The 13233-nt window shown below is 42.9% G+C and overlaps 1 protein-coding gene across 1 annotated transcript in view; it reads left to right on the top strand.

Moving 5' to 3' along the window:
- lama3 (laminin, alpha 3) overlaps nt 1-13233 on the top strand; it is a 462187-nt gene that overhangs the window by 355148 nt on the left and 93806 nt on the right. Inside the window, exons 57-62 of the mRNA XM_080194758.1 lie at nt 481-620; nt 1134-1331; nt 1430-1566; nt 7956-8121; nt 11036-11169; nt 12516-12672. Coding sequence (XP_080050884.1) covers nt 481-620; nt 1134-1331; nt 1430-1566; nt 7956-8121; nt 11036-11169; nt 12516-12672 — 932 coding nt within the window. The remainder of the gene's footprint in view (nt 1-480; nt 621-1133; nt 1332-1429; nt 1567-7955; nt 8122-11035; nt 11170-12515; nt 12673-13233) is intronic.

The following is a 13233-nucleotide window of genomic DNA, read 5'->3' as shown; positions in this document are numbered from 1 at the left end:
CAGCCCCCTGTACTGAGATTAACTACCGTCTTGTTGTTTCTCCAGACAAGAGAAATAACCGCTTGGGTTCTTCTTGAATCTTGTTTGTTTCAATCAGATCATCTCTTATTCTCCTAAACTTCAGAAAGTATAGGATCAGTCACTCATCATAGGACAATCCTCTGATCCCAGGAATCAATCTAACAGAAATCCAGTAGATTCAGATATTTAGTGAAAGAACCAGAGGTGGTGGGTAAGTTCTTAGGGCAGTGAGTTGTTTTGATCTGGCTTGCATTGCCTGAAAGGGCAATGGAAGCGGGTTCTAACTTTCAAAAGGAAATTGAATAAATCCTTGAAGATTTGCATGGCTATGGGGAAAGAGCAGGCTGGAGTATGATAATTTATGCTGTATGATCCTGAACACTGATATGATATTTTTGGTTGCTAAGCTAACAAACATTTAGAGTAACCGTTGAAATTTGATACTTATTTCTTTTACAGTACAAAATTTGTCTAAAACCCTACCAGGCCTTGTGCAAAAGCTAAATGCTTTGAGCCAAATACAACCGGTAAATAACATCTCCAAAAATATAGGCCGCATCAGGGATCTCATCAATCAGGCCAGGGAAGCTGCTAATAAGGTTTGTGATATTAAATGGATTAAAGTCTGGGTTTTTGGATATTTATTTGCATTATCTAAAACTGGTGGTTTCTGTATTGTAATATGTGAAGTTAACACCATTAAAGCTACATTGGAAAAGGAGGAGGCCATTCAGCGCTACAAGTCTATTTTGCCTTTCAGTTAGATCAGTGCTGATTTGCATCCTAATTGCATTTGCACTCATTGGTTCTATAACCCTGCCCTCTCAGACGGCTCTAAGAGAAAACCCAAGACCATATTGAAGAAGAACTGGAGAAACCTCCCCTGTGTTCTAGGTCAATATTTCTCTTTCAATCAAAATCACAAAGAAAACATGATCTTATCATTCTCATGTTGCTGTTTTGCTGTGTGAAAATTGGCAGCCACATTTCTGACAATACTTCTTTGGCACTGAAGTACTTTCAACATCTTGATGTTGTGAAACGTGCGATAGAAATGTAATGTCCTTACTTTTATACTCTAAGACTTTGCCCTTTCCACTCTGTGGTTGTAGGTAAATGTGGCAATGAAATTCAACGGTAATTCTGCTGTTGAAGTACGTCTTCCTGACAATCTGGATCATTTGAAAGCTTATACATCCCTACTGTTATACCTCAAACGACCAAAAAATGACCCACCCCGAGGAGACACTGGGAGGCGTAAGAGACAAGATCCCAAAAACATGTTTGTTTTGTACTTGGGCAACAAGAATGTAAGTGTTCTTCTCTTGGACATTGATAAGGTTACAAGGAGATAAATATTAAGTACATCATCTAACATTTTGTACAAATTACTTTTCCTTTGTACCAGACTTCCAAGGATTACCTCGGCATGGCATTGGAGGGTGAAAAACTGGTTACTGTCTATAAACTAGGAAGTAAAGAAGTGAAAATAGACTCTGAGAAAGTGGTCTTTGACAAAAACTTTGACCTATTCAAATTCGAGAGGTAATTCATGGAATTAAGTTATTTCAATCTTTTGTAAAGTTGCCATTTGTTGTAAATCTATTCTATTGTTATACACACTTAGTGAAGATATCAGTAAAGAGGCATTTATTTATATCCCAGGCCCCTTGTCCAAATGATGTAAGATCATAATAAACAGGAGCAGGATTAGACCATTTGGCTCTTTTAGCCTGTTCTGTCATTCAAAGAAATCATGGCCGATCCAATTATGACTTTAACTCCATTTTCCTGCTTGTCCGATTCCAGAATTTTTGATTTGCTTGCAAGTGAAAGATGTCCTAACACAGCCTTGAATATATTCAATGAATCAACCTCCAGTTTTCAATGTGGTCGAGAATTCCAAAGGTTAGCAGGCGACGGTGCAGAGGGACCTCGGGGTCCTTGTGCATGAGTCGCAAAAACCCAGCTTGCAGGTGCAGCAGGTGGTCAGGAAGGCGAATGGGATGCTGGCCTTCATAGCGAAGGGGATTGAATATAAAAGTAGGGAGGTCTTGCTGCAGCTGTATAGGGCATTGATGAGGCCGCAGCTAGAGTATTGTGTGCAGTTTTGGGCGCCGCACCTGCGCAAAGATATTTTGGCCTTGGAGGGAGTGCAGAGGAGGTTTACTAGGCTGATGCCGGAGTTGAGGGGGTTGAGCTATGAGGAGAGGCTGAATAAACTAGGCTTGTACTCGTTGGAGTTTAGAAGAATGAGGGGAGATCTCATTGAGACGTATAAGATGATGAATGGGATGGATAGGATAGAGGTGGAGAGACTCTTCCCGCTCAAAAAAGACAGTAGGACTAGGGGGCACAACCTCAAGATAAAGGGGGGGCGTTTTAGAACGGAGTTGAGGAGGAACTTCTTCACTCAAAGGGTGGTGAATCTCTGGAATTCTCTACCCGTTGAAGTGGTGGAGGCTGCCTCGCTAAATATTTTCAAGAAGCGGGTTGATGGGTTTTTGATAAGAGAGGGGATTCAGGGTTATGGGGAGAGGGCCGGAAAGTGGAACTGAGCCACGACAGATCAGCCATGATCTTATTGAATGGCGGGGCAGGCTTGAAGGGCCAGATGGCCTACTCCTGCTCCTATTTCTTATGTTCTTATCTTTAGAGAAGAAATTTACCCTCAGCTCTGAATGAAATGAGAGACTCCTTTATTTTGAAACTGTGCCTCTCGTTTCTAGACTTCCCCAAGAGGGACAACATTTACAATTAGCCTCTACCTTTGGAATCTTACATATTTCAATAAAATCAATCTGAACATCAGTGAGCATAGGCCCAAGCTGCTTAAACGTTCCTCATAAGTCAATTCCCTCTTTCTGGGTATTAACCTGGTGAACATGCCCTGAACTGCCTTCAATGCAAGTATCTCTCCTTAAGTGCAGAGACCAAAACTTTAAAATAAACATTTCCTCTAGTGCAATTCTCCTGCCTTCTATCCATAACCCTGCAAATTATTGTTTTCAAATAATCATTTAATTCCATCTTGAATGCCTTGTTTGAAAGACAATTAGGGATGGCAACAAATGATGTCCTTGCCTGTGATGCCCACATCCTGTGAAAGATTTTAAAAAATGACAGTCACCCCTACACCTCCTCTATTTCCTTTATTCCTGTTTTTCAAAATGTCAAATCCTCTTGAATACTTAATTCCCAGCCCTGTGCTGTCAAAGCTGCTAGTCATCCCCAGTGGATATAAAATTGAGGCAGAGGTAGATTAAAGCCTTTAACAGCAGTTAATTGTCCACTTAGTGGCCTCAAATAGGCCTGAGGACAGGCAGGCTTCCAGATGCTTTACACATCGCCAGAATATCAGGGCAAGGATAGAGTGGGCAGGAAGTTAGCAGGCTAGCCTCCCGCTTTGTTTTATATGTCCTCTCCTGCCTTCAAATGTGTGGGGGTGAAATGTAAATGCACCCCATAGATTTAAACTTTATATTTGGTTCTCAGAGCTCTGTGATACATATGACAAATGGTGGAATAGTTCTGGTTTACACACCCCTCCTAATGTCCATTTACACACCCCTCCTAAACCTTCCTAGTGGCCATCATTAAGGAGAAGGTTCTGGGGAAACTAAAAGGCCTGAAGGTGGATAAATCACCTGGATCAGATGGACTACACACCAGGGTTTTAAAAGAGATAGCTGAGGAAATTGTGGAGGCATCGGATGTGGTGAATGTAGTGGGAGCCAGGAGTCACTGGAGGCCAGGAGGATCCCAGAAGATTGGAAAGTAGCTAATGTAACACTGCTGTTAATAAGGGAAGGAGACAGCAGATGGGAAATTATAAACCAATTAGCCTGACTTCAATCACTGGCAAGATTTAGAGCCCATTATTAAAGATGAGATTGCAGAGTTCCTGGAAGTGTGTGATAAAATAGAACTGAGTCAGCATGGCTTTGTCAAGGGGAGGTCATGTCTGACAAATCTGTTAGAGTTCTTTGAGGAGGTAACAAGGAAATTAGATAAAGGAGAACCAGTGGACGTGATTTAGAACAAGAACAAAGAACAGTACAGCACAGGAAACAGGCCCTTTGGCCCTCCAAGCCTGCGCCACTCATTGGTCCAACTAGACCATTCTTCTGTATCCTTCCATTTCCAGTCTGTTCATGTGACTTTCCAGATAAGTCTTAAACGATCCCAGTGTGTCTGCCTCCACCACCCTGCTTGGTAGTGCATTCCAGGCCCCCACCACCCTCTGTGTAAAATATGTCCCTCTGATATCTGAGTTAAACCTCGCCCCCCTCACCTTGAACCTGTGACCCTCGTGTTTGTCACCTCCGACCTGGGAAAAAGCTTCCCACTGTTCACCCTATCCATACCCTTCATGATTTTATACACCTCATTTATTTAGATTTCCAGAAGGCCTTTGACAAGGTGTCGCATAGGAGACTGTTAAATAAGTTAAGTGCACATTGGTGGTAAGATGATGGTATAGATAGAAGATTGGCTGACAAAGGGGTCTTTTTCAGGATGACAGCCTGTGACTAATGGTGTGCCTCAGGAGGCAGTGCTGGAACCACAACTTTTCACAATATACATTAATAGTTTGGAGGAAGGAACTGAAGGCACTGTTGCTAAGTTTGCAGATGATACAAAGATATGTAGAGGGACAGGTAGGATTGAGGAAGCAGAGGGCGCTGCAGAAGGACTTGCATATGTTAGGAGAGTGGGTAAAGAAGTGGCAGATGGAATACAATGTGGAAAAGTGTGAGGTTATTCACTTTGGAAGGAGGAATGGAGGCATAGACTATTTTCTAATAGAACCAGAGGGCACAACTTCAAGCTAAAGGGATGATCCTTTAAAACAAAGAAGAGGAGGAATTTCTTCAACCATGTAGTGGTGAATGTGTGGAACTCTTTGCCGCAGAAGGCTGTGGAGGCGAGTTCATTGAGTGTCTTTAAGAAGAGATAGGTTTTTCATTAATAAGGGGATCAGGGGTTATGGGGAAAAAGCAGGAGAATGGGGATGAGAAAAATATCAGCCATGATTGAATGGCGGAGCAGACTTGATGGACTGAGTGGCCTAATTCTGCTCCTATATCTTATGGTCTTATGGTCTAACATCCAGTTACACACCCCTCCTAACGTCCAGTTACACACCCCTCCTAACATCCAGTTACACACTTCTCCTAACATCCAGTTACACACCCCTCCTAACGTCCAGTTACACACTCCTCACAACATCCAGTCACATACCCCTCCTAACGTCCAGTTACACACTCCTCACAACATCCAGTCACATACCCCTCCTAACGTCCAGTTACACACTCCTCACAACATCCAGTCACATACCCCTCCTAACGTCCAGTTACACACTCCTCACAACATCCAGTCACACACCCCTCCTAACGTCCAGTCACACATCCCTCCTAACATCCAGTTACACACTCCTCACAAAATCCAAGCACACACCCCTCCTAACATCCAGTTACACACTTCTCCTAACGTCCAGTTACACACTCCTCACAACATCCAGTCACACACCCCTCCTAACATCCAGTTACACACTTCTCCTAACATCCAGTTACACACCCCTCCTAACGTCCAGTTACACACCCCTCCTAACATCCAGTTACACACTTCTCCTAACATCCAGTTACACACTCCTCCTAACGTCCAGTCACACACCCCTCCTAACATCCAGTTACACACTTCTCCTAACATCCAGTTACACACCCCTCCTAACGTCCAGTTACACACCCCTCCTAACATCCAGTTACACACCCCTCCTAACGTCCAGTTACACACCCCTCCTAACGTCCAGTTACACACCCCTCCTAACATCCAGTTACACACCCCTCCTAACGTCCAGTTACACACCCCTCCTAACGTCCAGTTACACACCCCTCCTAACGTCCAGTTACACACCCCTCCTAACGTCCAGTTACACACCCCTCCTAACGTCCAGTTACACACTCCTCCTAACGTCCAGTTACACACCCCTCCTAACGTCCAGTTACACACCCCTCCTAACGTCCAGTTACACACCCCCCCTAACGCCCAGTTACACACTCCTCCTAACGTCCAGTTACACACCCCTCCTAATGTCCAGTCACACATCCCTCCTAACGTCCAGTTACACACCCCTCCTAACATCCAGTTACACACCCCTCCTAATGTCCAGTCACACATCCCTCCTAACGTCCAGTTACACACCCCTCCTAACGTCCAGTTACACACCCCTCCTAACGTCCAGTTACACACTCCTCCTAACGCCCAGTTACACACCCCTCCTAACGTCCAGTTACACACCCCTCCTAACGTCCAGTTACACACTCCTCCTAACGTCCAGTTACACACCCCTCCTAACGCCCAGTTACACACCCCTCCTAATGTCCAGTCACACATCCCTCCTAACGTCCAGTTACACACCCCTCCTAACGTCCAGTTACACACCCCTCCTAACGTCCAGTCACACATCCTCCTAATGTCCAGTCACACATCCCTCCTAATGTCCAGTTACACACCCCTGCTAACATCCAGTTACACAGCCCTCCTAATGTCCAATGCAAAGATCCAGACCATTATTAAAGGTTTCATAGCTTAGCATTTGGAAGGCATGGATTTATGAAAGGGAAATCCTACTTGTCAAATCTACTGGAATTCTTTGAAGATATAACTAGTAGATCCCACCTTAACCAGGGAGAATCATTGGATGCAATTTATTTAGACTTTCAGAAGGCTTTCAACAAGGTTCCACCTAACAGATTATCATGGAGAGGTAAACTGCATGGGATTGTAGGTCTTGAGCTGGATAGAAAGCTGGTTAGCAGACAGGATGCAAAGAGTTGGCATAAATGGATGTTTTCCAATTGGCAGGCAGTAACAAGTGGAGTATGCAGGAATCTGAGCTAGGATCCCAACTGTTCACATTACATATTAATGATTTAGAAGAGGGAACTGAATGTATTATCTCCAAATTTGCAGATGATACAAAGTTGGGTGGGAGGGTGAGCTGTGCAGAGGATGCGGAAATGCTTCAGCGTGATTTGCTCAGGCTGAATGTCTGCGTGGCAGATGCAGTATATCCACTTCAGTAGCAAAAATAGAAAGGAAAATTATTATTTGAATGAGTGTAAATTGAGAGAAATGGATATTTAGCGAGACCTTGGCATTCACCTTCATCAGTCACAGAAAGTAAGCACACAGGTACAGCAGACAGTAAAGAAGGAAAATGGTATGTTGACCTTCATAATGAGATTTGATTATTGAGCTAGGGATGTTTTACTGCAATTGTACAGGGCATTGATGAAGCCACACCTGGAGTAGTGTGTGCAGTTTTGGTGTCTTTATCAGAGAAAGATGTCCTTGCTATAGAAGGAGTACAGTGAAGGTTTACCAGGCTGATTGCTGGGATGGCAGGTCTGACATATGAGGAGAGACTAAGGATTATATTCACTGGAGTTTATAAGAGTGAGAGGGGATCTGATAGAAACGTATAAAATTCTAACAGGGTTAGAAGGGTAGATTCAGAAAGAATGTTCCCAATGGTGGGGGAGTCCAGAACTAGGGGTCATAGTTTGGGGATAAGGGGTAAACCTTTTAGAATTGAGCTGAGGAGAAATTTCTTCACCTGGATGGTGGTGAATGTGCGGAATTTACTATCACAGAATGTAGTTGAGGCCAAAACATTGTGCGATTTCAGGAAGAAACAAGGTATAGCTCTTGGGGCTAAAGGGATCAAAGGATATGGCATTAAAGTGGGATCAGGATATTGAATTTGATGATCAGCCATGATCAAAATGAATGGTGGAGTAGGCTCGAAGGGTTGAATGGCCTATCCTGCTCCTATTTTCTATGTAGATCACTTGTGTAGTCGAGTCTACAGATAATTCATAAACTCCTCATTGAGATCCCTTTTTTTTATGGAAACTTCTGTGTTCCAGGATCCAGCAGTACAGCACCTTGAACTACAGTGAAGTTGATATGACACTTGGAAGATATAAGGACCCCATCTCAAAAAGAGGAATTGGAACTGGGAATGACCTGCTACTTAACCTTGATCCAAAGAATACAGTGTTCTATGTTGGAGGATTTCCCTCCGCTTTTGTGGTAAATATCAACAATTCATGCTATTTCTATTTAAGGATTAGGAATATTTGAACAGCTCCAGAACATTGCATAGAATTACATAAAACTGCATGGAATTCACGATATAGAAATAGGCCATTCAGTTCAACTTACTGTTCATGCTCCAGAGAAGCTTTGTTCATGCTACTTCATCAGATCCCATCAACATATTATTTGTTCCCTTCTCTCTCAGGTACATATCTAGCCACCCCTTAAATGCCATTAGATTATTCACCTCAACTTCTCCAAGTCATGGAAGGTTCTCACCTTTGAGGAAAGAAAGTTTTCCTGAGTTCTTTATTGGATTTATTTGTAGCTATCTTATGTATAATTCTGCTAATTTTAGTTTGACCCATAAGTAGAAACATTGCTATGCCAACTCATTGAGCCTGTGTCACCATTCATTTAGATCGTGGCTCATCTGTATCATAATTCCACTTGCAGGTCTTAATTCCATTCCTCTCAATGCCCCTACCCATCAATTTTAGTTTTGAAATTTGCAGTTAGTCACTTGTTAGTACAGAACATGAGGATTGCTGAAAAAAGAGACATGGTTTTGAAGCTTTTCTTCAGTGCATTCATCAGAACATTTGCAAAAATGCCAAACTTCAAAAGGAACGATTTATACTGCATGTGAAAAGGGTACTAATTGATTGGCAAATAGACTTCGATTGATAAAGGTGTTACAACACAGAATACAGCTGAGAACAGTTATCCCTCAATTTTTTATTTAATTGAAAAATGCACAAAGCCTATTCCTTCTGCTTGCAGAGGACAGGGCCTTGCATATGAATATGCCGTGAAGAAGGCTTATAGTGTGTTAGCGTTTATTATCAGGGGTTTGAGTTTAAGAGCAGTGGGGTTATGCTGCAACTATACCCTTGGTGAGACCACATTTGAAGTATTGTGTGCAGTTCTGGTCACCTCACTATAAGAAGGACATGGAAGCATTGGAGAGAGTTCAGAGGACATTTACTACAATGCTGCCTGGTTTGGAGGGTAGGTCCTATGAGGAAAGGTTGAGGGAGCTGGGGCTTTTCTCTTTACAGCAGAGGAGGATGAGAGGCAATTTAATAGAGGTTTATAAGATGATGAAGGGGATAGATAAAGTGGACATGCAGAGACTATTTCCTCAGGTGGATGTAGTTGTTACTAGGGGACATAACTATAAGGTTCATGGTGGGAGATATAGGACGAACATCCGAGGTAGATTCTTTACCCAGAGAGTGGTTGGGGTGTGGAATGCACTGCCTGCTGTGATAGTGGAGACGGACACTTTAGGAACTTTCAAGCGGTTATTGGATAGACACATGGAGCACACCAGAATGATAGGGAGTGGGGTAGCTTGATCTTGGGTTTGGACATAGCTCGACACAACATCAAGGGCTGAAGGGCCTGTACTGTGCTGTACTGTTCTATGTTCTATGAATATACCTAGATTTTATCAAGCATAATTGAGCCACATTGTGAGCCCATCTGATAAACTTAAATTGGTTGCTATTGTAATTCTTAGCACTCTCACTCTTGAGATTGTTCAGTAAGTCCTGTCAAATTGTGGAATCACATCTAATGTTGGGCACAATTTCCTGTGTTTCACAAGCATGGGCTGGTTAAATACAGTCAGTACTCTTTTTTTCATTCATTTATGGGATGTGATTGTTGCTGGCTAGGTCAACATTTATTGCCAATCCCACGTTGTTCTTGAGAAGGCGATGGTGAACTGCCTTCTTGAACCGCTGCAATCCCTGAGGTATAAGTACATCCACAATGCTGTCAGGGAGGGAGCTCCAGGATTTTGTCCCTGCAACACTAATGAAATAACAAAATATTTTCAAGTCAGGTTGGCGAGTGACTTGCAGGGGAACTCCCAGATGGCAATGTTCCCAGGTATCTGCTGTCCTAGTTTTTCTAGATAGTAGCAGCCGTGGGCTTGGAAAGTGCTGCTGGTGAATTACTGCAGTGCATCTTGTAGGTGGTCCACAGTGCTGCCATTGTGCATCACTGGTAGAGGGATTGAATGCTTGTTCTGAATAGCTGCTATTTGATTCAATGCACCAGCCATTGGGATGTACAGCTCATGTACCTGACATCACACCAGCACTTTCATATGCCATATTAATTCTATTAGTGGAGAATATGGTCCCGGATTCGATTCCCGGCTTGGGTGACCATCTGTGCGGAGTTTGCACATTCTCCTTTGTCTGCGTGGGTTTCCTCTGGGTGCTCCAGTTTCCTCCCACAGTCTGAAAGATGTGCTGGTTGAGTGCATTGGCCATTCTAGGTTCTCCCTCAGTGTACCTGAATGAGCACTGGACTGTGGCGACTAGGAGGATTTTCACAGTAACTTCATTGCAATGTTAATGTAAGCCTACTTGTGACACTAATAAATAAACTTTAAACTTTACTATTGGTGTTGTATAGTAACAACGTGAAATAACTAACATCTCTTGTTCAAAGGTTTGAAATTCCTTGCTCTCCCAGCATAATGTGAAGTAGATTGGGCACTTTTCAGGATTAAAAGGGGTGGCCTTAGGCCCATTCATGAGTTTGTGTGATATCCACTGATCAATGATCTGAACAGCCTAGCCATTATTCTGCAGGATGACTTTGATGTGCCTTATTTCAGCATCAAGCTTGCATGGTGAGCTTGGACCCAATGTTGGTGTTGTAGGATGGGTGGAGGTTCATGTGGAGCATAAACATTGGCCGATTTGGCTGTCTGGCCTGTAAATTCAATATAATGAAGCCAACAGCAGCATTACGATTTATAAGCAATCACTGATGCAAAGTCATATAAAGTAGCTGGACTCGTATGATCCTTGAACTTCTGAGAATTTTATGTGAACATTTAACTTGACTTACAAGATGGTTTTAATTGTAAGCCTTTTATTTCCAGCCTCCAGATACCTTAAATTACCCAAAATACAAGGGTTGCATTGAGCTTGGTGTCTTGAATGAGAAACTGATTAGTTTATACAACTTTAAAAGAAAATTCAACATCAATACTACAAAAGACAGACCGTGTGAAAGGTATGGAGCATTTAACCCTTCATAGCGAGGGGGATTGAATATAAAAGTAGGGAGGTCTTGCTGCAGCTGTATAGGGCATTGGTGAGGCCGCAGCTGGAGTACTGTGTGCAGTTTTGGGCGCCGCACCTGCGCAAGGATATTTTGGCCCTGGAGGGAGTGCAGAGGAGGTTTACTAGGCTGATACCGGAGTTGAGGGGATTGAGCTATGAGGAGAGGCTGAATAAACTAGGCTTGTACTCGTTAGAGTTTAGAAGAATGAGGGGAGATCTCATTGAGACGTATAAGATGATGAATGGGATGGATAGGATAGAGGTGGAGAGACTCTTCCCGCTCAAAAAAGACAGTAGGACTAGGGGGCACAGCCTCAAGATAAAGGGGAGGCGGTTTAGAACGGAGTTGAGGAGGAACTTCTTCACTCAAAGGGTGGTGAATCTCTGGAATTCTCTGCCCGTTGAAGTGGTGGAGGCTGCCTCGCTAAGTATTTTTAAGAAGCGGGTTGATGGGTTTTTGATAAGAGAAGGGATTAAGGGTTATGGGGAGAGGGCGGGAAAGTGGAACTGAGCCACGACAGATCAGCCATGATCTTATTGAATGGCGGGGCAGGCTCGAAGGGCTAGATGGCCTACTCCTGCTCCTATTTCTTATGTTCTTATGTTCTTATGTTCTTATGTAACACTGTATGGTTTAAAGAAAATATTTTTAAAAATGATTTCGTATGAAATGTTCAACTTTTAAACAATATTACATTTATATAGCACCTTTCACAGCCTCAGGATATCCCAGAGCACTTTGAAATGTCAAAAGCGCAGCTGCCAGTTTGCGCACAAGTCCCCACAATCAGCAATGAGATAAATGGCCAGGTCACCTGCTTCTGGCCATGTCAGTTCAGGAGTAAGTATTGCACCAGCATACCAGACAGAACTCCCCTGCTCTTCTTCAGTACAGTTCCACAGGTTTTTTTCCATTCCACTGAGATCTCAGACTTTGTTTAATAGCTCATTCAAAAGCACTGCATCAGTCCTGGGCTAGATTATGTGCTCAGGTCTCTGTACTGGGACTTGTGTCTACAGCTTTCTGATTCAGAGGAAAGAGTACTGAACTACACAAGATTCTTACCAGCATTTGGGAGGTTTCCTCACACAGGTCCATTAAATTCGCAGTGGATATGAATGTGACTGCAATTCAGAAAGGCAGGTTATACCTTCAGTTCTATTCTCTGCGGGCCCCATTGATGGAGGGAATTCAGAACAGGTCTTCAGGGTTTTGATACAACAGTGGTCATTTTGAATCTGTAATGATTACAGTCTAACCTGATCTTGAACTATCTACATTTCTTTCTTTTACAGATATAAGCCAAATAAGGAACCAGGAATGGATAGTTTTTATTTTGATGGAACTGGATATGCATTAATTGATTTGGTCCGTTCCCCACGTGAAACATCAATTAGTCAAGCCATTAAAATTTCAAGCAAAAATGCTGTCATTTTATACATGGAGAAAAAGGTAAAATATTCTGCTTTTATTTTGTCTTTCCTACAACATCAGTGTCGTACTAAAGTCCCCCATTGCCAACTATTATTTGGCCATTTGTGTACTGAAACTGAGAAGGGCATAGATCTGTCATGTCCCATTTTTCCCCATGTCACCCTGTGTAGCATTGTGAATACGTGCCAACTCCCTTGTTCACATTTAGAACACTGCGCAACTATATCCCAGTGTCTGGATAAAGGCTGCGAGGTAATCTGTCACAGAAGATCCTAAATTGGCCCACTGAGCCGCCTCTGCTCTGCCATTCAATACCCTCTTGGCTGATTTTAGGCTTGAATTCCATTTTCCCACCCAATCATATCACCATATTCCCTTAATTTTCTGAGAGTCCAAAAAATCTACCTATTCCAGTCTTGCATACATTCAGTAATGGACCGTTCACAACCTTCTAGAGTAGAGGATTCCAAAGATTCACATCCCTTGTAATGAAGTGGTTTCTCCTCATCTCAATATTAAATGATTGATCCCGTGTCCTGTCTGTGTCCCTGTGTTTTAGATTCCCCAACCAATGGGAAC

This window comes from Carcharhinus amblyrhynchos, chromosome 8 (genome assembly GCF_965287045.1).
Source record: "Carcharhinus amblyrhynchos chromosome 8, sCarAmb.v2.hapA, whole genome shotgun sequence".
Taxonomy (NCBI): Eukaryota; Metazoa; Chordata; class Chondrichthyes; order Carcharhiniformes; family Carcharhinidae; genus Carcharhinus; species Carcharhinus amblyrhynchos.
Note: the sequence above shows the minus strand (reverse complement) of the source record. Positions and strands in the feature narration are given on the sequence as shown.